Here is a 25,527-nt window from a genome sequence, read left to right on the forward strand (position 1 = left end):
AGCAGTGTGTTTGACTGACAGGGGGCTGTTCCACTCACAGCGGACCCTCCCTCCCTCCCTACGAGGCGGACGCTGCTGTGGGAGGAAGCGGAAACAAACGTCGCAGTCAGAGCTAATGCTAACAGCTACATCCAGGCTCCTCGGACGGGGTGGAAGCGACAGCAGACCGACACCGTCACCGCCTCTCCGGGGGACACAGGGCGCGGATCGAGGGGGTTTTCCGGTCGTCACGCCGGCCGCGGACACACGGAACATCTCGAGCGGTGAGTTCCCGTCTCGCTTTCCCGGTCACGCAAAAAAAAGTTGTGCTGCTCCTGGAGCTTTAGCCGGAGCTAGCTTGCCGGAGCTAGCTTGCGGGATAACCGCGCTAGCTTCACAGCAGCAGCTCGCGCTACGAGGAAAAAAAAAGGTGTTTTCTTCCTTTTCGCGTTCGGCGGCGTGAAGCTAGCTAGCAGGCCGCAGGCAGAGCCTCACATCCGGCGGGGACTTTTTCAAAGTAACCCCCCAGCTCCCGGAGGTGTCATCGTCCCCTCCCCGGCTGTCGGGACCTAATCTACGGGGTGAAGTTTAATAGTCGCAGCCCCCATCGCAGTTATTGTTAGCCGTTAGCATGTATGCTAGCTCCGGGACGCTGGGCGCAGTCTGTTTTGCTGGATCGATTCCCCCCCAATCAACTTCCCGGGGAAAGTGGTGACCTAAGCCGGGTTATGGGGGCTGGGGAACGGGGTTACAGGCCGGATGTGGGGGTCGTAGCAGCGGGTCGGGGTCACGGGATCGTTGTGGATAAAGTTGATTCCCCAGCTTCCCCTTTCTCTTTCCTCCGTCCTCCTGTCAGCGATCTGCTCTGTTTACAGTGTGTGTGTGTGTGTGTCTGTTTGTGTGTCACTGTCAACACGGGTCACACGTTCCAGCTGTGGCGATTACAAACACCCACACACACACAATCAGAAGTGTGTGTTTGTGTTGTGCTGTCAGGTTTAATGGCCTTACCGCTTGTATTAGCGTGAACCCCTCAGAGCTGCAGCCTGCTGGCATGTTAGCAAACAACTTAATGGGATAACAAAGCTTCATCCATTTAACTCTGGCCACTGGCAGCAAGTTGAGCCAATGTGTCACTGTGTTGGATCCAGTTCAAAAAGGCTGCTGGTTTTGACCTCTGCTTCACCTGAGGGTTAAACTGGGAAAGTCTGCGGGAGATGAGGCTGCTTGTTGGGAACTTTGGTGGCATGGTTGATCCGGATTCTGCAGGAACAACAGGCCACAACATGACTTTTCATATAGATCCAGCCTTAAGTACGTGTGAAGCATCGCATACATGCATCTCACACATGCACTGGACTCCTGATAATCTCCTGGAATCATCCGATAAACGCATCTGCTGCAGACGTTCTCCTTCCAGCCTCCTAGAATAAACGTTGCCTTTTTAAACGGTGACAGACGCAAAATTGACCAAAACAAAAAGAATACAAATATCTCAGAATGAAAAAGAAATGGATGACACCGGTGGAGATGTAAACAACGAGATCGGAGAGTTTTTGGTGATACAGGCCGATGCCAGTGTGAGAAACCAGTAAACACGATCTGTAGCCACGCCAAATTTCCACTTGGTCATAGATGTCTACACTCTACAAGATTCCTGCATTTTTTCTGTAAAAAATTTCACAAAGTTAATACACGTGGGTGAGAGATGCTTGATCTGCACCATCCATCCACTAAGTTGTCTCTAATCCTGCTTATAACTACACAAACAAAGCATCAGGCTCACAGATGGGCTTAAAAAAACATGGTGGAGATAACTAACCAAACAGTTTTATTTTTTCTGATTGAATTTCACATTGTTTCTTGCAGGTGCCATACTGTGACCTTTATGTGAGGTCTAAGCCCTAAAGGAGCGGGTCATAGACGGGAGGAGAGACTCGGAGAGAAGCATCTGGCCACAGGCGCCTGGATAGGTGTTTTTATTTTTTACTCGGTTCCTCAAACCTGCAGCCACAACCAGCAGTTTTGACGGCAAGTGACAAGGACCATGGAGGCCATTGCCAAATACGATTTCAAAGCCACCGCCGAAGACGAGCTTAGTTTCAAACGCGGAGAAGTCCTGAAAGTAAGTGCGAACAGTTTGATTATTCAGTGTTGGGGCTGGTCTGTATTACTCATCACGGCTTGAAGTGCTTGAACATTTATTCTTGCTGTTGGAGTTTACTTCCTGTTTGACTTCTTACATCCGTCTTTTTTTTATATTAAAAAACCCCATCAACCGTTGCAGTTTAATCAGTTACGCCATAGTTTTATCAAAAAAGAAACCGTACGATTGAAGCCGCCACCGCCACCACAATGAAGCAGCAGTGTTTAAGACTATATCTTATAATGAGAGGTATTTTAAATGATCAGACTGTTTCCTCAACATTGAACCCCCATTTCATATAGAAAAGAAAACGCCATTCAGCTCAGATTGGGCTTAAAACACAAAACACACTGCTTCATAATTTGATGGTGCACATGGTTATTAATAGAGGCCTCAGAACAACAGAACCTGGGGCCTAGATGCTTGAGTCCATTGGAATATAGCAAAGAACTCTCTCAGCAATGCTAAGGCACCGTGGTTTTAAGAGTCAGAAACACTGCAAGGTTTTTTGTAAGGATTTGGTTCCATTATGAACTATTTAAAGTGCTCTCTGTGAAAAACCCTGGTCTATATCCTCCGGCATGAGAAGCTTATTCAAAGCTTTACTTTCCTGTTGCACGAAAAGCGTTTATGTCATTCTCTGACCCCGAAGAGGAAGCTAAGAAGTTAGAAAGTACGTACTGCAATTTTCACTGCACAATGATTCTCTTAGGATTTAAATGCAATTGTCATAATCCCTCTGTTTCAAGTCAAAGTCCTGAAGTGCTGGATGTAAAGGCAGGAGTGTATTAAAAAGAAATAGACTTATCTTTTTAAGAAAATTAATCAGACTAAATATCTTTACTTTAAAAGACCCTTTGATAATGCACAACTATAATAAAAACATAATTTGTATTTAATCCTGTTTAATAATACTTCTGAAACACAGTCAAGTGTAGTAGTATATTTTTGCCATTGCTTAAGTTCCATTAATACTGATAATGGAGTAGTGTGCACAATTGTTTTATGTTTTTATATACTGCCTCATAATATAGAGAGTGTGTGTGTGTGTGTGCACGAGTTGGCTGCTCTGTTCTCTCGGGGGATGAGTGCTGTATTTTCCCTGAATAAGAGATTTCAGAAGGGAGTTTTGAAAAGACTTCTTATCTCAGCGGGGGGGCTAGAGAGAGAGAGAGAGAGTGGGCTCAGGAAACACCGAGCTAAATGTGAGTTCTTATTAAATTTGCATATGAAAAAGTAAGTACTGTACTCTCCCCCTGATTCCAGTGGCCAGATCTCTTGATGGAAAGATCTCTAGCTTTTTACCAGATGGCAGAGGTCCAGCCTCCATGTTAATGGGAAATACCACAGCCCCCCCCCTCCTTTAATTGACGTCATTAGAGATGAGCTGTGCCTCTGCGATTTCTATTTAACTGAACATTATTTTGAGAAATGCTCTGCGTCGTCTAAATCAAAATGTATCAGTTCCCCTTAATATTTGCATATTGTTGCTCTCCATTTGTTTCCGTCCTTTCGAAATGCTTTTAGTTTCTAGCTCTGTTCTGCAGAGCGTCTGTCTGGCAGCATAGAAAAACATGAGGATGGTGTAATGTCAAACATTATTGTTTCCTCTTCATTTTTCATATTCAGTCATATGTGTGAAGATCTACTTTGCTTCTAGGCTGGAAGCAAAAACAAAGAACTACACTAAGCAATGCAATACACTTAATTTGTAAGTTTGTCAGCCACACTGATGTTAAAATGCGTCTCCACACGTGACTCCAGTGACGAGTTGTCATCTAATTTAATTTCCCTGCTCCTCTACTCAAAGAAACAATGATGACGTCAGACCAGAGGATGTTGTATTTAGCCAGTCAATCAATAATGTGTCAGTGGCCATAGATAATTCAATGTATGGGACCCAGTGAAGCGGGTCAGAGGACGTCAGCTGAGTAGGCCTTCCTTCCTATGGGGCCCAGGACACATTGACACTGTTATAAGAACGTGGCCACACCAACGACTCAGAGCCGTCCACCTATGACGTGATCACCACAGACGGATGTAGATACAGATCTGAACAGGGTCTATAATCCACCTCAAACCCAAGCTGGCAAACCACGTTAATACCATGTTAATACCAGGTAAACAGACAGTTCTCTCTGGTGCCCAGCTCTTCTACACAAAGTGGCTTCACAATGAGATGATGATATAATGTATCTATGCCAAACATACTTTACCAAAGCCAGTGAACAATCTTAAAAGATACAAAATGCTTGGCAGGTTATTTCTGCCCAGAGAATCTGAACTTGAAACGTGGAAAGAAAAGCCTGCAGCCTCGGGCGCCGTCCATATTTCATCTGAATCATTTGTTGGCTGCCTTGCCCATAGGAGCAGTTCACTCTTTTAGACTGAAGTAGCACGATGTTTGTCAGAGACCACCCCCCCCCCTCTTCTTTCATCCTCTTTATCCAGTTCTCCTCTTTTATTCCTCCTTGCTGCGCTCGTACATTAGTGTCAAGTCTGAATGTTTCCCCCTCAGGTAATTTCTGAGAAACAGGATGGAACAAGCTCGTGTCATTTACGGAAACCTCCTGCTACACAGGTTGAACCCTGTTCAATATTATTTTAACTTTGACTAATAGGCTGCAGATGAAAGTCTGTCCGTTTGCTGGGTAACAGTTATTTCATTTATCGCCAGGATGTCGCCAAGAAAACGGTCAATTTGCAGCAACTTAGTAGCGCAAAGTCATTATTGTGATAATTTCTCTTGTTAAAAAAATTACAACATCCTGGTTTCGAAAGAAGTGAAAATGAGCTCATGCATAGTCAGGTACCAATTACACAAAGGTTGGCTGTGGTTTGTCTGCTGTCAGCTCTGATTCTGCTGAAGTCTTTGCCTTGTTTAATTATTTCCAAAGAAACGAGTTATAAAACTACAACATCTCTCTCTTTCTCTCTGTCTCTATCTCTTTGTTCTGTGCTCTTTGCATTCTGCTTTGTATACCACTGGAATATTTGGTTATATAAGACATCCTGTAACATAACCAACTGTTCTCTTAGTTGGCAACAGCACCACGAATAATAACACATGCAAAATATCTTTTGTCACAGTTTCCGTTTGTCTTCGATGTTCACGTTTCTTCACCCTGTGCCGTACAACATGCTGCACACGAGTATTTAGAGAAGTACGTGTAAAGAAGAAGCTCTCTTGAGGTGCAGTGTGTTTTCTTGTGGCTTCTTCTGCTTCCATCACCAGTGCTATCTGTCTGCTGATACTAATACTAAGCAGCTCCGCTCCCGGGACAAAGGCTCCCTCTCATGAGAGAGCCGGCCTGTGTTCAGGCTTCGCTTGTATGTAGCATCCTTAACTTCTCACTAGTTCCAGTATCAGTAGGAGATGGCGGCTGTGTTTGCCGGTCGAAATACAGGCTGATCTGTTTTACTGATTGTATTCAGGATATCATCATCACGCTTGTGAATGTGAACTGCACGGGGATGATTTATTCATTGGGTTAAGGCAGATGAAGAGAAGCCAGTGTGGTCGGGACCTTTTATGAGACTATGTAGGAAGTATGATCAGCGTTCGCGGTACATTTAGTTTAAGTCTGAGCGACTCAATAGAATTCACTGTGTTCAAGGCCAAATATTAGGCAGCTCTGGCTTATTGCCACAAAGCTACTGCTTTCAGGAAAGAGCCTTTTTATTTAATCATTTATCTAAAAGTCTGCCAGTAAGGAAAGGAAAATAACTTTTTAATCATTATAGATGTAAATGAAATGTCACGTCTTGTGATCTACTGGAGAATTTCCTTTTGTTTTCTACTTGTCTTTGCATTAGTGATGGTTTTACTTTAGCCGTGTCCCGATGAAGGGGGCCACCTCCATCAGAGGATGTGGCCCATGAAGGAGGCAGCCAGCGTAAGACATGTAGACTGGGAATCCCAAAAGGAAAGGAGACTGTCTGCCGTGATTTGTGTCACCAACTTGTCCCCCCCCTTTACCGCCGGCGCCAAGCAACAGAGCTGAAGTTGGACACAACCAGAACGTATTAATGCCCCTTGGATTTTTAAACACGCACAGTTGGCTGTTAGATTTAGTTCAACACACTCAAACGAACGTGCGTATGAACGTGCATATAAATCCGCAATGAGTCTTTGGATGGGACAGTCTAGTTTTGCCGTTGTGACACAAACGGTCGTCTATTGCAGCCTCTGAAGGACGCGCCCCGTAATCTGCATCAGTTAGAAGATCCCATATTGTCTAATGTCACTGAGCGGTTCAGTAATCAGGTTCCCCACCTGTGAGGGCAGGGCTGTGTGTCTCTGTGACTCACAGCTGGTTGACCAGACAAGGCTCCTCTCTAATTTGCAGCCGTGAGTCTCACACCGACGTTTAGGTCTCGTGTGCAGCTCATGAGCAGCTTCTGTCACTTTATAACCTCCCTCCAGTCCTCCGTCACACGACAGACGCTGAGCACGTCGGAACCATTAAAGTTTAATGCAGCGTCTCTGCTGTTATAATTAAGTGACAACTTTTATTACACATGTTGCCTTTTGGCTCCTTATCTGTTTGTCACACACAGAGCTGCCACCACCTTCCTGTTTTATCTTTACAGCCAGTTCCAAGAAGTTCAACAGTTTCAGCTTCTCTCGTGATCTGAAACTAGAGATAGATTAGCCGTTTGAAATTCAGATAAGAAATAAGAACATTATCTTTTAAATGTACCTGTATTCTGCGCTCAATTTTGAAGTTGTGGGTTTGGTGTTGGTTTGTTTGTAGAACCTGAGGCATGTGCACACTTGGAATCTGTGATTGAAGCATTAAACAGACGAGGATGTCAGTATAAAAATCAATAAGGGGTAAACCATCATCATATCCGCAGCTGTGTCCCGGCTCAAATACACAATGACCATGTCACAAGAGCGAGTTTAAGGTTTCAGATTTAATCCAAATCAAGCAGCTGTATCTAAACGGGCCCGTTACAGACCTCATCGTTGTTTGACCAGTGATATAATCAAATCAGCTGTTTTTCAGAGCTATTTCTATATTTTCTTCTTCTGCCGCTTCAGTCCGTTCACATGACTGCGATGACCAGCCCAGACTGTGCCACTGTGTCTAAACAGATCTGGAGGCGAAGCAGCAGGCGTGTGGAGGCCACAGTCGACCGTGGTCATTGTGCCTGTGCACTTGTTCTCATTTCCTCCTTGAATAAATAAAGATTAGCAGCCGTGCTAGCCGGCAGAATAAGCTCCCATCAGCAGATCTTTGAACTCTGACCACGGAGCTTGGTGTAAGATCTGCCTTTCCACTTCCTCACTTCTGCAAACTGTTGTCTCCAGATTCAAAGTGTTTTCCTATTTGAACTCTGCTCAAGTCCTGTTCACTATATCAACATTATACTGCGGACATAAACCACAAAGAAAAGCCATAAACTCAGAGTGACGGAGCTTTACAATAGATCAGTGTTAGACCGGACTTCACTGGGGAACATTAAGCCACTCACTGGTCATTATGTCTGGCAAATGGCCGTTCACAATAAATGTCAGTTATTATTACAGTGAGAAATTAAAAATGATATCGGAGATAAAAACAAAGAATCACTGTGCATTTGAAAGAGTCTCTAAGTAGTTATCATTCAGCTTGTGATATTTTAGCAGGCAGGGCCAATGAGTGTTGGAAATTGAACACTACAGAATGATAAACTGTTTTTTTTTCGACCAATTTCAGGTATTTTTCCAAAATAAATGTCCTGATTCAGACAAGCTTTTCAACTGAATGTGGAGAAGGTATTTTTCAATGAGAAGGAACTTGTAGAAGTTCATTCACACTCCCTCAAGGCGTACAGGAGCCCACAGTCACCTTGGGCCTAGCGTCTGCAGTACAGTTGTCAGTATGTGTGTGTGTGTGTGTGCATACATTAACGCCACAGCGTAGCTGTTTTCACATCCTGTTTGGCGTGTCTTCCAACCCCCGGCAACTTCCTGTGTCTCCACTGCAAACTCCAGCAACTCGCTCGCTGTGCATCTACCACACCGCATCGAGGGGTGGGAATCTCTGAGCACCTCGCGACTCGACTCCAACTCAGGGGGCTGCGATTAGATGATGAAACGATAATTGATGCATCAAAGAATTTAATTTCTACACACGAATTATCGTTTCATCACTGTGCATCTTCACCAGCCTCATGGTTTGTGCTGTAAAGTATTTTAGACCGTTATTATAGGTGTGCTGTAATTTACAAAATAAGGTTTCCAATTCATAAATCAGACAACAGTCCGTTTATAACAGTGCTCGGCATCGAGGGGTTTTCCTCCTCTGGTCAACAAGAGATTCTGCTTCTCTGCTCTTTTCTAATCACTCACACTTAGAGCTCATCTTTATTAAAAAAAAAAACTGAATTCATATGTTCCTGTATAAAGGGGGCGTCGCTTCTTCTGCAACAATGAAGTGCGTTGTGTGATAATCTTCACTGTGTGCCGTTTGTGTATATTTATGTGTGTGTGTGTCTGCCCCATCTCTGTCGCTCCTCACACACAAACTGACAATCACATGTGTTTACTTATTAATCGATTATGTTGCGTCTTGAATCTGGATCGTTCCAGTCACTTTAATTCTGATGTCTCGTGTTGAACGTCGTGTGCACATGTTTACATCCGTGTCTCATGAACTCTAAAGCCAAACACAAAGTAAACTTCAATAGTGTTCGGGTCCTTATAACTAGTGTTTATTGTAAAGGTGTAAAGTGAGCAGGAGAGTGGAGGGAGGACACTGAGGCAGGAGAGTCCGACACGGTAAAAGACGGCCGGACCTTTTAACGTGCGTCTGTCCTGATCCTGAAGCAGCAGTGGAACGTCGCTAGAACAACGAACGTAGCGTGGAACTTGAATCGATTATGTTCGATGCAGAGCTGCCCAGAAAAAAACATACATTTCCACAGCTCTGGAGTTGCACACAAATGGACAGACTGTTGTGACACAGACATTTAGAAATCCACTTCACCTAGACTCTGCTTGTGACAGACGTCTTCTTGTACCTCTCTCTGGGTCGTGTTGTAGAAGAGGAAAGAGCTTTTAGCCTCGTTACTCTAACACTATCTCTGAAGGTCCACCACCCTCCTCTGATTAATGGCTCCCTCATTGCCTATTAGTGCTTACGTATTGATTTCCCTTCCCCCGTCCACTTGACCACTGAAGAGTTGTATCGGCGTTTCCTTGTGACGCTTGAACGTCTTAAATCCCAACAAACTCGTAAGCCGTCATTAGGGATTGAGCTCCGGATCCAAATCCAGCTTTTTGATTCCGTTCCTTCCCAAACACTCGAGGGTTCCAGTCAGCTGTGGTTTTCTTGTGGATTCCTTGGCCTGCTCTGAAGCAACTGTACAGATGACTGCTGGCGGGTGGGGGGGCAATAAATCGCTGCTAGGTTGCTCATCGTGCACTTCTTTGATAAAGTTGCGACTCACCCTACTTACGCTGCCAAAGGCCTGGTAGGATCTCACTGGAGTCCAAGAGACTGCGTGTGTTCAACTCACATTTGCATAGGAACAGGCTGGTTTCTAATTAAAAGCTGAATCTCTGGGGAGAAAGCTCAGATAAGTGTTCCGGCTATTTTTTTCTTTTTCCTCTCTCTCTCCTTCCTTGTGTAATTAAAACTGTGTGACATTGTTAATGTAAGAAAAAAACTTTTTTCCAGGGACTTGTTATGGAATATAGCTAAAGGACAAAGAAACACACTCTTAGTTGTGTTTCAGAATGTGATTTCTCAACACAACGACTGCAACCTTATCTGCTTTCGAAGTTCTAATCACATTACTTACCTTGTATGGAAGCAACACTACGGCCATCACTTCAAACAGAAATATAATCTACTGTATACCTGAGCTCATATTCCGATCGTACTGGTGTTGCTTTTCATGTTTACACTTTCCTGAGCTCTTATATTGATTTTCCTCAGTAAAACAGTAGTAGCCAAACCAGTGTGAGAGCTGAGAGGACACTCGTGTTCTTCTTCAGAGGAGCAGACATGGTCACCTGCAGGCGTGTTGTTTGCAGCGCCAGTGGAAGATGGAACTGCAAATATTGCCTTAGCTTAGTAATGGAGAGACGTGTGTTTGCAGTGACCATTCTGGCCTTTCTCCCCTCTCGTTGTTGGCTTATTTTTACGTCTATGAATTCTAAGAAAATGTTCCAAGTCGACATATGGCAGCAGGCCTAGCTGGCTGACACTGATTCGTCCCAGCAACTACCCACTCTGGGCTAATAGCTGCCCAGCTGGGCAAGGTTTAATGTGTCAGCACTCACGCCCGTGCTGGAGCTGGGGTTGAAAGCTGCTCTCTTAAATGGAAACTCTCTCGCTCCCTCTATTTCTGCTCCTGGCTTGCTCACATGTTGCCAGATCCAGTGAGTGTCTTTGCTCAGGAACAGCCTGTAGATGTTATATCCACACAATTAATGGACGTATTGATCATCATAGTCAAGCCTCTTATCCGATTGCATTTTTGAGCACGTAGACACAACACAGTTTTTTTTAGGGCAGCATAGAGCTCAGCAGCGAGGTTCTGGGTAGAATAGACATTTTGATTATCAGCCATGATACAGATTTACCACAAGCAATGAGCTTGTGAAACAGTGTTACGTGCCCCTGTAGACGGATGCAGCACCATAGACACACTCTAATTCTGAAATTAACTGCAGGCGAATTGTGCAGCTCATGTAATCATCAGCCATCTGAAGCAGGAATCAGGACAGCTGTGTCTTTGATCGCCACACATGGACATAGACGTCTCTCTAGATGTCCCTCAGACTGACTATGTCCAGTCTGTGTGGCCAAAAACAACCATCAGAACAAAGATGACACCTTCATCATTCTTTTTGTGTTAGCTGTTGTGGTTTCTTTACAATAAAAAACGGTATTTTAGCTGCAGGTACATGTAAGGGGAATAAAGATGAAGCTTTGCAGCATGGGAATGAAAAGACAGCTTTCCCTTTCAGTGGATTGATGGGGCATCACAAAAAGGCATTCAGTGAGTGAGCTGCCGCAGATGGAGGACGGTGCACGCTGCAGAATAAAACATAGCGAGTTTGGCTGCTCTGAAAAAGAGATGCCCTCATTTTATGTTATTTGCCCTTGAGGAGTTTTCCTAAGCTGATCACAAGGATTGTGATTCTTCAGTGGTCCACTGTGTTCTCCCTCTGCTCTCTCCCTCCTTCCTTCCCTCTCTCGCAGCTTGTGTCACTGTTTGCGTCTTATTTATTATTTTTTGTACCTCCTCTCCAGCTCCATCTGCTTCTTTTCTCCCTGCTCCAACTCTCTGTAGTGTTAGTGTGAGTCAGAGTGCTGTAATTGGGCCTCACTCCTTCTCATCCCTCCTGATGTGCCACAAAGACACTGACAGCTGTATTTAAACCAAAAGTTATCATTCTCTCTCTTGTGGCTTCCTTCTCTCTGCTCTCTAGCTCCCACTCAGCTCAGCATAAAAGTGAAAGATAGTCCCAAAATTAAAAATACACGATTGATACGGCTCTAACGATCCATGTTCCGTGACGTGATTGATCCTCAACCTTTGGCTGACGCTGCCTTTTTGTAGATTGCCAGCGGTGGATGTGCGCTTCTCCAACAGCAGCTGTTGAAGCTCAGCAACAAACACATCCTCAATCCTACATATCACTTCAAGAGTTATTCCTAAACACACACACACACACTTTTCTAAGCTGCCACATCTGTTTACTGCACAAGAGATTTTTAAGCTGAGGGCATTGAATCGTCAGAGGGCAGTGCCAACGTAAACTGTGCTGAGAATTCAAGCTGTGATAAACAACAGCATCATGTCAGAGAGGAGCCCCCCCCCTCTACCCAGCTGCCTGAGTCAAACTGATGTTGAGAGGAGCCGGGGCTAAGCCAAACTTATCCTTCCATATCAGTTATCATACTTCCACTGTTAGAGTTTGCCTGCTGCATTATTCTAAACCCCCCTCTCCCCCCCATCACTAACTTTTGCTTCCTAAACCCATCGGCCAATTCAGCAGAATTCAAATTATTCAAAAAATGTTTTTTATTTTGGTCGGAACTCAAAGGGAAGAAAAAACAAATCAAAGGCATCAGTATCAAATTGGTTAGTTTTGTTAATTGAAGAAGATCTATCGACTTCCAATTACTAAATCAATACCAGAGTAATTTAAATCGAAGGTGTTGTTCACATATTTTTTGTGTCTCCAGTTATGGGGATGTTGGTTCAGTTGTCCAACGTGTTGTGTCTTTATTCCCTGGATGGGAGGTGTTGTGTTTGTTTGTTTGAAGCCACAATCGCCACGATTCCCCTCCTGCTAATGGCCTGGAGTGTTATTTTAATTAGACGGATGTTATAATCTTTTTATTTGCCAGAATCCAGTGTAATCTCCTGTGTTCTTCTGCACCCGGGTGGCACGCGTGGCTCTGACCCGTCCCCATGTAAGTCTGCAGCCTCCCTGCTGGGAGCTAAAGAGGTCAAACTCGTTTTAACGGCTTTTATGGGTTTTTCTATCAATGTTATTCTAAACAAAGCAAAAACAGGGCTTGTCTGGGTCTTAGTTTCATCTCACCCCCAGAACCTGCTGTGATATTTAAATCTGTCTCTCTCCACATCCTCCGTCCTGAGCAGGGTTGGGAACCTCTCCCCCATAAAGGGCTATTTCCATTTTTAATACCATCCTTCAGGGGTAAATTATTGAACACGTCTCACTAACCTCTCTAATGTGATTCCTGGAACTGCTCCTCCTTGGCTGGACGTCTGATGTCAGGTGATAGTGATGATGATGGTACTTGCAGCTGGTTTTAAAACAACTTGTTCAAACATATCTTTACCTTTTCATAGCACCTTGTTTCAAAACTGTTACGTGTACAACCCAAATGCCAGAGGCTCCTCAGCCCTGGTCTGTAGTAATGTCATTATTTATCCTTTGTGATAACACGCTGAGGGTTTTTAACACCAGCATCACCCACTTTCTCCATAGACGTGATCCCACAGTGTCTGTGTACTGTCCGGGGGGGGGGGGGGGGGGGGGGATCAGTGTCTCCTCTGTGTAAGATCTGGTGCCTCAGCGTGGTTTACCCCCAGCTGCCTGCATGTCAAAATACCAGGCCTCAAATTCCATTCCTGCTGGAAAGCCACACAGTTGGTACTCTCTCACACACAGACACACACGTGCACACACACACACGCACACATTTGTTCCGGCATGTACTTGGATCCAGTCCTGCCTGATACCCCTGTATTGTCTGCTAACATCTCTTGTTTAGGACTTTATAGGACTACTTCTTATATTTTAATAGTTCCTCATCTTCTCTGTTCAGCGTCTGCACATGAACGGGGGGGAAATAGGATTTAGCCATGCAAATATGTTCATGAGAGGGCAGCACTTACAAGAAACCACGTCCTTACTCAATCGGTCTGATTCTGTGGAACTGGGGTTTGTATTTTGTAACAAATATGTTTTGGGTTAAGAAGTAAAGATCTGCGGCGTCATTCTGTGACTGTATTTCCTCTTTGCTTTGAATTTGTTCGTTTTTTCCAGTAACACTCTTGTAATTTACCATTTTCTGAGATCCGATTAGAAAACCAAGCAGCGTTTTTATGTTGTCGTGATTTCCACCTGCAGAGCAAACAGGCAGAAAGGAGCACAGCCAGGTTTATTAAAAATGGCAGCGCCAACAAGCTTTGGCCTCGGAGGGTCTGATGAAGCTTTAGCTCGTCTATCTTTATATCTGGCTGACTGGCCGCACGCTGAGATTAACTCACACTCGGGGGTAATCCCTGCTGCTGATTTATTACAATCCCGTGCAGACGTGGTTTATTTAGCATCTTGTTTTCTCTGCCCCTACTGTCTCTCACTGGTCTTCACTTTCCAACTCCATCTTGTATTTAGAAGCAGCCGTTTGTACACTTCTTTGTTGTTACTTTATGAAAATGGTTATTTCTTTGATTTTACTTAATTTGTAAAGGATTTACTAGGTGACATTTAGGTTTAAATGACAGGAATAGGAAATTAGGGGTTTTAATTTAATCTGTCCAAATTAATCTGTGTTTGCTCTGCTTTGGTATCAGTATTAATTCAGATATTTAGCCCACACACGTCCTGTACTGACCCATAGCTACAGGTCACACGCTGAAACCAACTTCCCTCCTTTAGTCATAATGTCTGTTCATCAAAACGACATAAATCCTTTAACATGACAATAGGATGCAAGTCGCCTTCTTGACTTTTCATTCCGTGTCAGTAGAAAGAAGAGAAATCCTATTATGCCGCATCGGTTTCTCCACATCTGATTAAATAAATCTCCAGAGCAAAGACAACACAGCCTGAGAAGATTATTACTGACGTCGAAACTCAAGATGTTGTGTAACTCTGTGGGTTTTTAAAGAGATGCAACGAATAAATAAACATGTCCGTGACATCTACACATGTTGAGCGTCACACACGGGTTTGTGGAGTGGAAGTGCTTTGTCTAATATTTTAGTGAGTGTGTGAAAGTGAAAGAAAGGGGGGGAGGCCGTCTGCAGTGGCAGCTGTGGAGGAGATAATCCACGGCCTGAACCTTAGCCTCTCAAATACCAACTCTTACAACTATTGTGGCTCAATCAGATTAAAAAGACAAAATAAAATGAGAGGGAGAGAGAGTGAGAGAGGGGGGGGGGGAATGTCTGTCATCCACAGAAGTGCAGCAGCACAATGCTGGCTCAGCTGGGAACAAAGGGAAAGAGCTCAGTCTCACACAAAGCTGCGGTTGTCTCCTTTTCTGTATGGTTTTAAAAAAGGAAAAAACTGCCAGCCAAGCAAATATTTTATTTCTGCTTTTCCTCATGAGCTGCCATTCTTTCACTTTTGAGAGTCGTCAGACGTAAGAGAGTTCAAATGTGGCTCTGAGGACATAAAGCAACAGTTTAACGTGATGTATGAACACTTTCTTGGTGAGAGTCACTGTTTTAATATCCGGGTCGACGGTGTTTATCTTTTACAACGAGCTGAGCAAAATGTGTCAGAGCTTGAAAAGACGACGTGACTCAGTCGTCACAGGTTTCTGTCTCATCAGAAGAAGTAGAACTTGACTCAAAGCAAATGTTTTACATTCTGGGAAATACACTGACTCACTTATTGTAGTTTGGTGAGAAGATCAACATCAGTTTCATTTCTGTATGGCAAACATGAGGCTGCAGCCGGCTAGCTTAGCTTTGTTCAAATACCAGAAACGCAGGGAAACTGTAACTCCACCGGTTGCCTAGCGACAGCTCGGATCCAACTAATAGTCTGGTGTTTAATCTGATGTAAGACTGTGAATCCTTGTTTTTACACTCACCTTTTTTCTGTGGATTAAACCAACATGGTGAATCGTGTTGATTGAGTGGTACACGAGCTGAACGGCTTCTTCACTGCTGTTCACATCAGACAGCGTCCAGAGGGAAACTTCAAGCTGCTGCAACACAACAGTGGAAACATGTTGGTCACATAGTTTGGTGGTTTTATGATGGAGCGAGAGACAAAGCTGCATATTTTATTCCCATCAGCGTGATTCATGATGTGGTTATTATCAACTCGCTCAGACAACTTGTGCTTTGGTCACGAGTTCTGTTTTGTTTCTGTTTTCTGAGTTCCTTGTTTGTTTTAATGGATCCTCAAGAGCCATGCAACACTTTGCCTTGTTGTCATCGGAGTCGTCGTCCCACAACAACAAAAGAGTTTATGTAAACACCACAACATGTGACACCCCCGATTAGTTCCGTTTGGCTGTCAGCTGAGTGTTATCGTGCACTGGGATGAAGATTCATGTTCATGTAATCCTGACGTGCAGATTGTGTACGTCTCAATCACAACGTGCTTCTGGAGTTTTCACATCATTTAGCGACATCCAAATACGACATTTACCAAAAGCTCCACCTTGCACAACCTTGGTCAGAGTGTAAACAAGTGGGACGTAACTTCAGACTTTGCTTTTTCACATGCTACTACAAGTTCCTCATGTAAACATCGTCAAAATATTATAATAGGGTCAGTAGTATTGTTTATGTTCATACAGTGTGTGGTCCGCTTGTGAATCTCTGGAAAAAATTCACTTAAGCATCTTAGCAATTGAAATAAAGCTCAGGCGAACTGTATATCTCGACACCTGCTGGGCTCTATTATTAACTCCTCTGTAGACTGGGCAATTATTCCAGGTTGCTGTGGTTGGTGAGGAGCGGGGGGACGCGTGGAGCTGCCAGACACATTCTGTCACTGCTCAGGAGAGCCGGGCTTTTTATTACTGACATCAGTTAAATGTGGACTGTGTGAATCAGTGTAAGGCCGATCTTATTCAGGGTGTTAACTATGAGATCGTTAAGATATGACTTTAATTTAATGGAGAGTGCTTTGGAACTCTCCCACCTACAACACACATATTCTTCTCCTCCAGTGATTCGCTGCTCTCTGTCCCAGACGTGCTCCCGTCTTGTTTGTGTGTGTATATGTGATAAAGTGTGTTTTTTCTGCTTTCTCGCTGACAAACTTTACACAGAACCTTGTTTCCTTCCACTCAGCACCGCTCGCAGCCCGAGGGCAGGCCCGCTGTGCCGCGAGCCCGGTTCCTCGAATCTGTTTTACTCAGGCACACATGGATCGAGCACATCAGTCACTCGCAGCGTCACATGTTGCTCATGACTCGGAGCCCAGGGCGTCGTTTTAGCGTCTCGAAATTAGATTCCCTGTGAGTCAGTACTTAGTGTCAGAGCACGACGACTAAGAGCGAACACAAACGCTTGGATGTGTCACAAAGTACAAGATATGGAGAGTGTGTTCATGTTCTGTTAGGTACTGCTAAGAGGAGTACTATTAAAGTTCACAGTATTGATACTGCTCAGGCCCAACACTCCCATTGGCCCTCACAGTTTTTACTGTGGTTTCTGTAGTATGTTTGTAAAATGGTAAACGCAAGATTGCTGAGTGGCACAATATTAGTGTTTTGACTGGTTTGTTTTTCCCCTCTTTTTACCTTTTTAGCTATTCAAGCATCATGTTGCTATGAATGAGAATTGGCATGAAATTCTCTTGATTCAGACGATCACCTGATGTTTCCTCTGGCTCCAGCGTGAAGCTGTAATTTGTGGCTTTGGAGTGAGATGTCTCCACAGCTGTGTGGATGAATTAGTTGGAAAAATAATTTTATACAAGCAGCATATCTTTCTTTGACAAATCTTAAACAATAGCTTGTGTAGCCACGATATTTTAACACAAACATTCTCGGTCCCTGAAAGATGAGTTTTAATATCTTTGATGCCCTGAACTTTCTTGTCGTGCCATCATCAAACCGTGAGCTGACAGAGCCTCGCATGTCGGCGGCCGGCGGCCACAAGGCCACACAGTGTTGGAGCAGTGTCCCTGTGAAAGCATCGGCTCTTAAAGGTCGGTCTGGTGTGTCAGCACACAGCCCAGAGGCTCAGGCCCTTTGTCGGAGTCTTGGCTCTGACAGCGCTGCATTGACTCTTGTAAACACACGAACCCTGTTTGACTCTTCCCGTCTCTGTGAACCACAGTTTACCCCAATATCTGCAAGTCCACTGAGTTGCACACTGTACACAGGCACTCGCACCCCCGCCCCTATTTAGGGTTTTCAGTCCAAGTCTTGTGCCGGGTTAGAGGACAGCTGGCCGACTGCACACAGGGGACAGCTGCCTCGGGTTGGGTGGGGGGGGAATTATGAATTTAGGTAGAGCGATGAAGCGAAGCAACAAAAATAATGTGATTTAGAAACAAGACGGATATAAAGAAATAACTGTTTTAGTCGCATCAAAAGTCTTGTGTTTCTCACAACCTTTTCTTTTGCATTTTAGACTTTTAAACAATCTGCTGATCAAGGTTGGATAAAAGTTATCAAATAAACCTCAGCTGCTTGTTTCAGTGTTTTATAAAAAGCCCGGGTTGAATATGAGTCAGAGCTGTGGCTGGATTTTCCTCTGAATACGACAAGTTGCTTCTAAAAAGCAGAAGTGGAACCGTGATTTTTACAGCTTGTGCAGCCCTGTAGGAAAAGTAGTTTAATTATTCTCACTCTTGTCCCTTTATCTGAATCTGCTGTGTTTTGCTTGTAAGAAACAAACCTACTCTTAAGGTGTTGTAGTAGAAATATAATATTCTATAAGGGTTTTAATGGCTTCTCATAACCCAAACACAGCATCAATGACCTGACGTTCACTTGAGAGGAACATTTCTCGATGATTTTAAACAGATCAAACTCGTGAGAATCATTTCTGCGGCTGCTGTAGCGTGAAGGTTGATTTCCTTTAGATTTACCAGCACACAGATACTTTTAATATTGACTTGGACACACATGGACGCACCACTGGCCCCCCCACACCTTCAGTAGCTGTCAGACATGAGTCACAGCTGTGTCACTGAGGCCTGATGCTACACACCTCACATACAAACACACAACTGTTCTTTAAACCAGTTAGAATCTCATCTCCTGAAGTACTGGCCCTTGTTTTTATCAGGTTCTATTTGCCTCCTCTGCAGTCGGGTGTGGAGTTACTCAATATTTGCTCGGCAGTTCTCCAACACGCACCTTCTGAAGTCACAGGAAATTAAATTGATTGTCGTAAAAGCTATATTTAGGAGAGTGTGCGCTTGCTTTTCCATTGTTCATGTTTGTACGTGGCACTAACCTGAATAACTTCTCTCTCCTCTCCTCTCTGTCAACACCAGGTATTAAATGAAGAGTGTGATCAGAACTGGTACAAGGCCGAGCTAAACGGAAAAGACGGCTTCATCCCCAAGAATTACATAGAGATGAAGGCCCATCCGTGAGTATTACAAATGCATGTTACTACAAGTAGAGATTGTAGAGTGTATTTATGAAATTGTGTGTGTCAAATAAAAATAAATTTCCCCTGATAAAGTGAAACAAAGAGATTTTTACAAGCAAACATGCTGTAGGTTTCCTAAACGTATATTTACATTAACTAGATAATTATACATACAACTGAATTAAATAAATGGTAAAATTGACCACAAGTAAACCATCAGTTTCTCAGGTTAATTGGGTTAAACTACTCCTGTCCTGTTCACCCTTATAGGCCTGCAGTGCCCTGGCCTCTGTGTGTGTGTGTGTGTGTGTGTGTGTGCATGTGTGTGTGTAACCACTTTAGACGACGCCTCACAGAATCCTTAGAGGACATTACCTCTGGCCCTGCGCTCGGTGCCAGATTAGCTTTCTCTTTATTAATGTGCTCGAGGCCTCTTGCTCTTAATTGAATATTGACCTCCCTGCATCAGAGCTGTGGAGCTTCACAGGGTCATTGTGCTCGAGCCTTTTTCTTTTAGCGTCTTTATCGCTGTTGATTTTTTTGTCTCTGCCCTTTGTGTGTGGCGATAATGTTCACGTGTTAATAGTGGAATCGATATCAAGCTGCGTCTCGTATCATCGTGTAGCTTCTCAGGGTGTTAACAGCCTTTATATAACGTTATCAGCCTTTATAACGTTATCAGCACTTTAAATACTTAATGCAGTGTTTCTATAAGTTAATATACATGCAGAAGAGTGCCAATACTTATTGCCTTCGCTCGGGAGCAATGTCTTCATCACCGCAAAAACCACTGAACCAATTTCACTGAAACTTGGGAGTTTAAAACATTTTTTTTATTTTCAATCTTCTCAGGAATTTCTCAAGAAACAAAAACAAGATCTTTATGAAAGTTAGTTGGAATATGTGATCAGTTAGTCTCCTCTTGGACGGGTCGGGACAGAAACTTTATCGTGCGTTTGAGGATGAAATATCCACACGAGAAAACAAGAAGATCTCTTAAGGGGCTTCTTGTAACCTCACACTTAGGAGAGCATTACCTTACAAATACCAATGATGAGTTTAAACACATGATTAGATATAAAATATGTCTGCACCCAGTTTGAAAAAAGGTAATTGACCCCATCTGTCGTGCTAAGAACTAGTCTAACACCTCCTGTCTTTTTGATTGTTTTCCTTCTGGTGAACATGTCGACAATTAAAGGAAAAAAGAGTTTTCCGAATTGCATTCAGGCCAAATTCCCACTAAGGCCTGATCCATTTCAGTGTTTAGTGAGAGTGAGAGGTTTTCTAACGTCTCCTGTTCTGCTCGGATGGCCTCGCTGTCCCCGCCCACTTTTCAGTGCGATGTGAGTCAGTTGGTGCAGGAGAACAATCTGCTGCACTTCTCTGATTCACTGTGATGCAACACGTGGGGTTTCTAACTTTATTCAGAACGAGAGAGAACGTGGGTTTGCTGTTAAATGTGGACTCGAACACAAACTCACTCGCACTAGAAACACTGGTGATGGTGATGATGTGGCAGGAGTTTGCCTTTGTCCCCCGATGTGGTGACAATGAAGTGTCGCCCGGCGCCCACACAGGCCAGCAGACACACACACAGGCCAGCAGACACACACATAGGCCAGCATACACACACACAGGCCAGCAGACACACACACACACAGCTGTGGGCACACTGCAGCCCTGCTCTCCTCCCAGTCCAAGAGCTTTCTGTGTGTGCACAGATCCACAGCCCACCAGTAGCTGTGGTTTTGTTGCTGACGCGTAGCTTTGTGTGACAATCAGAATAAGGCCACTCCCACACTGCTACTCTTTGAAAGCAGCGTTTTCAAACTATAACGATCTCTGTCCAAAGGGACTGGGAGCGTTGGGTTGTTGGTAAAATACCGAATTCAACCACACACAACACCAGGATCCTTAGATGAGTCGATTCGTTTCTAACAAATCTACGTCGTGTGGAAGAAGCCCTGGAGCTTTCACATCACAGGGAGTGTGTGAGTGTGAGAGAGAAAGAGAGAGAGAATGTTATTCCTGTCGTTTCCTGGGCTCCATTAATTGCTGCACTATCACTTCTAGAGAGAGACTCAGAGCTTAGCTGTGTTTCTGGTCTCAGACCCGAAGCGGATTAGGAGAGTTGACCATTTCATTATTGATTTTTTTTCACCTACGTGTAAAAGAGCCTGGATGTCATCTTTTGGCTGACTGTACTTTTTAATTATTTACACAAGTAAAGAGCTTTTACTGGCTTTGTCTCCCATTCGCCTCTTCCTCCCTCTGTCCATCTTCACCACGCTCGCACATTCCCTCCGTCCGGGTCTCGCTCTGTGACGTAGGAGCTGCACACCTCCAGCTAAAAATACACAGGTGCCATCGCAAAGGTGATTATAAAGTAGACATTGAAGTTTTAATGCTTTTCTTTATTTGATGCTCTATAGAATAAAAGATGGAGAACATTGTTATTATTTAATGACCTTGTCTACTTCCTGGTTTCCTGTTGGATAAGATTTAAGCTCTTTTCAGACACGAACTTTAGAAAATGTAGTATTTTGTTTGGGTGAAGTTACAGTTTCTGTCGATTCCTGAATGTTTTCAAGTGGATAATGACTCGTTAGGTGAGTTTCAAAACTTGTTTGAAACTTTGTTCGTACAGGTTAACGTACTTATTAAGTTTACATCAACATCCAGGCGGGGGGGGGGGGTGGGCTGGGTAGAGCAGGATAGGACATAAGATGATTGTTCCCAGCACATCTGCACCGGCGTCGACTTAGAGATATTCGTATTCTTCTTGTTTCTTCGTTTGTTTTCCAGTTTTGCGCTTGTTGAATGTTGCATGTTGAATGAAGCCTCATCAACCCCCCCCCCTCTCTCTCTCTCACTAAGAACACTTTAATTTGCTGCAGTCGAATCCAGTAAATCTCTGGATCAACTAACACGGCCTTCAGTTGGTGGATAATTTTAACTTATTAGATCTAATCTTTTCTCTTTAATTCAAACGCGTCAGTCAACAGGAAATCCACCTTTTTATTTTTAGGTTGACACTGCTATTACGGGTCCGCCCCCCCCCCCTCTCTCCCCCCCCTCTCTCCACAGACCTTCAGTTAGTGTAACATGCTCAGAGGAGTGTGTCTGTGGGTGTGTGTGATTGTGGGTGTTAACTTAGTCAAAGGTGTACGTTGCCTCTTGCTCAATTCCTGCTGGGCTTGACCTCTTCATTAAACTGATAATAATAAAATGAAATATGGAGTCACAGCCCCTCATTGACACAACTGAGTTATATTCCAATAATATATATAGTTCTAGAAAACTACTCATTGTTCCATTTCCACATGTTTCTATTCACTTGAATGTGTATTTGTTATTTTACCTAAGATGATGATAATGACTCTGCAGCCTCTGTGGTTTGAGCCACGTCACCTCTGACCTCTCACCTCTCACCTGTGGTGTTTCCTCCTTCAGGTGGTTCTTCGGGAAGATTCCTCGAGCCAAAGCAGAGGAGATGCTCAACAAACAGAGGCACGACGGCGCCTTCCTCATCAGAGAGAGCGAGAGTGCACCGGGGGACTTCTCTCTCTCCGTGAAGTAAGCGTGATTCACACTCGCCCTGTTCTCTATAAATAAGATTCACCGTTATTCCTCGTATACCAGAGGGGCGTTTCCTCAGTGCTGCTCAGGTTAATACGTTTCCATACTTGGTGCTTCTGAGTCACAGCCACTTCCCCCTTCCTCGGGGAGCCTCGGTGCTGCCCCCTGGTGGCCAGTGTCAGGCAGTTATCACTCTATGAGTTGGGGATCAGCCACGTGCAGAGATCACATCCTCTAATTTTAACACGTCTCCATTCTGAGATCCACAAACACATCATCAGGTCACAGCAGGTTTCATGTGAAGGATCTGAATTACACGTCTACATTTCTCAACATCTGTCTCTTCTAAATACCAATGGAAATCCCCCCCCCCCGCTCATGGTTTTCCTCTCCTCTTCCGCAGGTTTGGAAACGACGTCCAGCACTTCAAGGTCCTGCGTGACGGAGCTGGAAAGTACTTCCTGTGGGTGGTGAAGTTCAACTCCCTCAACGAGCTGGTGGACTATCACCGCTCCACCTCCGTCTCCCGCAATCAGCAAATCTTCCTGCGAGACATCGAGCAGGTCCCCCAGGTAAGAGAAGATGAGCAGAGTCATTACAGAATGATAAACTGTGACTCAGCAGAACGTAGACGTGGTAGTTTCCATCCGCTCCCCCTCGTCTTCATCGGCTGTGGGGGAGTGAAGCTCTCGATGCTGCAGCAGCTTGTTGGTTTTCAGCCTCACCACATAATTCTATTGTGTTAATGTTGTTGGTTGAAGTGCAAGTCTCTCATTACACTGAGTGCCGCTCCCCACAATGGATTCCGTCATAAATTGGACGAAGAGAAAATGATCAGAGAGAACCATTAAACGTCTGATTTGTTCAGAACGGATTCACCAGATGGATTCAACAGGTTTTCAAATGAAACATTTTGACTGTGATGCTGTTGAAGCTTCAAATAAACAATGACAGAATGTATGAGACACATGAATCAGCAGCTGCTCGTCTAGAGTTTCATGTCTCATTTAATTTTTCATGTTAAAGAGAGTGAGGGGAAACTAATCCTGGCTCCGCCCCCTTAATTGAATCCACTACACAACTGAATGTGTTCTTACACCACCTGTACTCCACCCCATAGATATATATATAAGGCTAGATGTATCGGCCATTGGAGTCGAAGGTCCGCACATGGCGGCCATCTTGCTACTGGCAGCTCGCCCACCCATAACATTGTGATCTAGTGGTACGGTCTTTTTAAATAACCATAACTTACTCAATTTTCAACCGATTCTTAAACGGTTTGGTTTGTTATAAACGTCAGAGATGTAGTGATGACACTGCATACTTATGAATAATTATATTATTTTCAAAAAAATTGAATTACTATGCAGTGTCATAACTACATCTCTGAAGTTTATAACAAACCAAACCGTTTAAGAATCGGTTGAAAATTGAGCACGTTATGGTTATTTAAAAAGTACGTACCAGTACAACACAATGTTATGGGTGGGCGAGCCGCCTGTAGCAAGATGGCCGCCATGTGCGGACGTTCGACTCCGTTGGCCGGCAACACAGACGAGACATCTAGTCTTATATATATATCTATGCTCCACCCTTCCTCCAAGATTTAATAGAATCAGCTCAGTCGTTTTTGTGTATTTCTGCTATACTGCTTCAGTGTTTTAACTTTGCAGAACTTTTACTCTCGCTAAAAACCTATTGATGAATCAATTGTGAATGTCTCTTGAGTTGTTGTTGTTGAATGTGTTGTTTGAATCCTGATTCGTATCATGACTTGCCCGACCGGCTCTACAGCCTCTCCTCTCTCCTCTCTCCTCCTCCTCACAGCATCCCACGTACGTGCAGGCGCTCTTCGACTTCGACCCCCAGGAGGAAGGCGAGCTGGGCTTCCGGCGTGGCGACTTCATCCAAGTCCTGGACAACTCCGACCCCAACTGGTGGAAAGGAGGCTGCCACGGCAACACGGGCATGTTCCCCCGCAACTACGTCACGCCTGTCAATCGGAACATGTAAACAGTCCGACCATGTAAACAACAACAACAACAACAACATCAACACGGCAACCATCACCACCACCTTCATCATCATCATCGTTCTTCATCAGCCATCCCATCCCCCCCAACCACCCCTCCATCCCTCTCGGCCATTCCACGATATCGGGAGCAGACAGGAAGAGCGAATAGCTGAAAGAGAGAGATATTAAACGGGAGTAGAGCTGCCGTGGGCGTCGCTGTGTGGGCGGCAGCGGAGCAAAATCAACTTTTACTTGTGCTGAGAATGTCCCCGTCCCCCCCGCCCCAGCGAGCGCCGCCGCGGCGAGGATCGAACCGTCGCCGAGGGAAATCGAGATGCGGAGAAACTAAAGAGTAGTTGCACCAACCATGAAGAAAACCAAACGATTCCACCGCTCCGACCACGGCTGCTCCCGTCTTCTCCGACACTTCTTAACATTCTGCCTTTTTCTTTTTTGTGTTTTTCTTCTTCTCTTCCTTTGCCGCATGTTGTTTTAATCTCCTTAATGAAATGCCTACCGATAAATCCTAACTCTGTTTTAAAGAAAAAAAGTCAATAAAAATATAAAAAAGAAGAAATGGTTTTTAAAAAATTGTACAAAAAAGAAAAGAGAGGAAAAGAAATGATGCCATCTACAGTACAACAAGTTTCCATGTTTAAGTTCATTGGCACGTGAGCATTGTACATCAGCCATTGGCTGTATAAATAAATCAACTATAGAGAGAATCCATTTTTTAAGAATATATATTATATATTTGTATGTGTTTGTCTGTTTTACCTCTCATCAAATTGTTTTTTTTTTTCCATTTGTAAATTATGTTCAATCCTCTGTTAGTCTGGATAAGACCTAGTAGCTCTAGAATGTGCTGAGATGTCAGTGTTTCCTTTCTGTTTGTTCTGAATCTATCTGAGGGCTCTCAGATAACACAGCATGACATGTACGGGGTCACGAGTTCCATTTGAGAAGGAAAAGGTTTCTCTTGTGTCTGTAATGCAAACGAGAAAAAAAAGTCAACGTT

The 25,527-nt window shown here is 44.1% G+C and overlaps 1 protein-coding gene across 4 annotated transcripts; it reads left to right on the forward strand.

Moving 5' to 3' along the window:
- Positions 1-111: 111 nt before the first annotated feature.
- grb2b (growth factor receptor-bound protein 2b) lies at positions 112-25,086 on the forward strand. 4 transcript variants are annotated; one of them, XM_061090099.1, is made up of 7 exons: positions 112-263; positions 1,849-2,104; positions 18,810-18,907; positions 21,244-21,288; positions 22,367-22,489; positions 22,896-23,064; positions 24,290-25,086. In XM_061090099.1, exons 2-7 carry the CDS (start codon positions 2,027-2,029, stop codon positions 24,506-24,508), a joined length of 732 nt encoding a protein of 243 aa, XP_060946082.1. In that variant the 5' UTR covers positions 112-263; positions 1,849-2,026; the 3' UTR covers positions 24,509-25,086. The 4 variants fall into 4 exon arrangements, with proteins under 4 accessions (XP_060946082.1, XP_060946083.1, XP_060946084.1 ...); XM_061090100.1 differs by having other exon boundaries at positions 24,323-25,086; XM_061090101.1 differs by lacking the exon at positions 21,244-21,288.
- Positions 25,087-25,527: the final 441 nt, after the last annotated feature.

The sequence above is a fragment of the Limanda limanda genome, chromosome 17, assembly GCF_963576545.1.
Source record: "Limanda limanda chromosome 17, fLimLim1.1, whole genome shotgun sequence".
NCBI lineage: Eukaryota > Metazoa > Chordata > Actinopteri > Pleuronectiformes > Pleuronectidae > Limanda > Limanda limanda.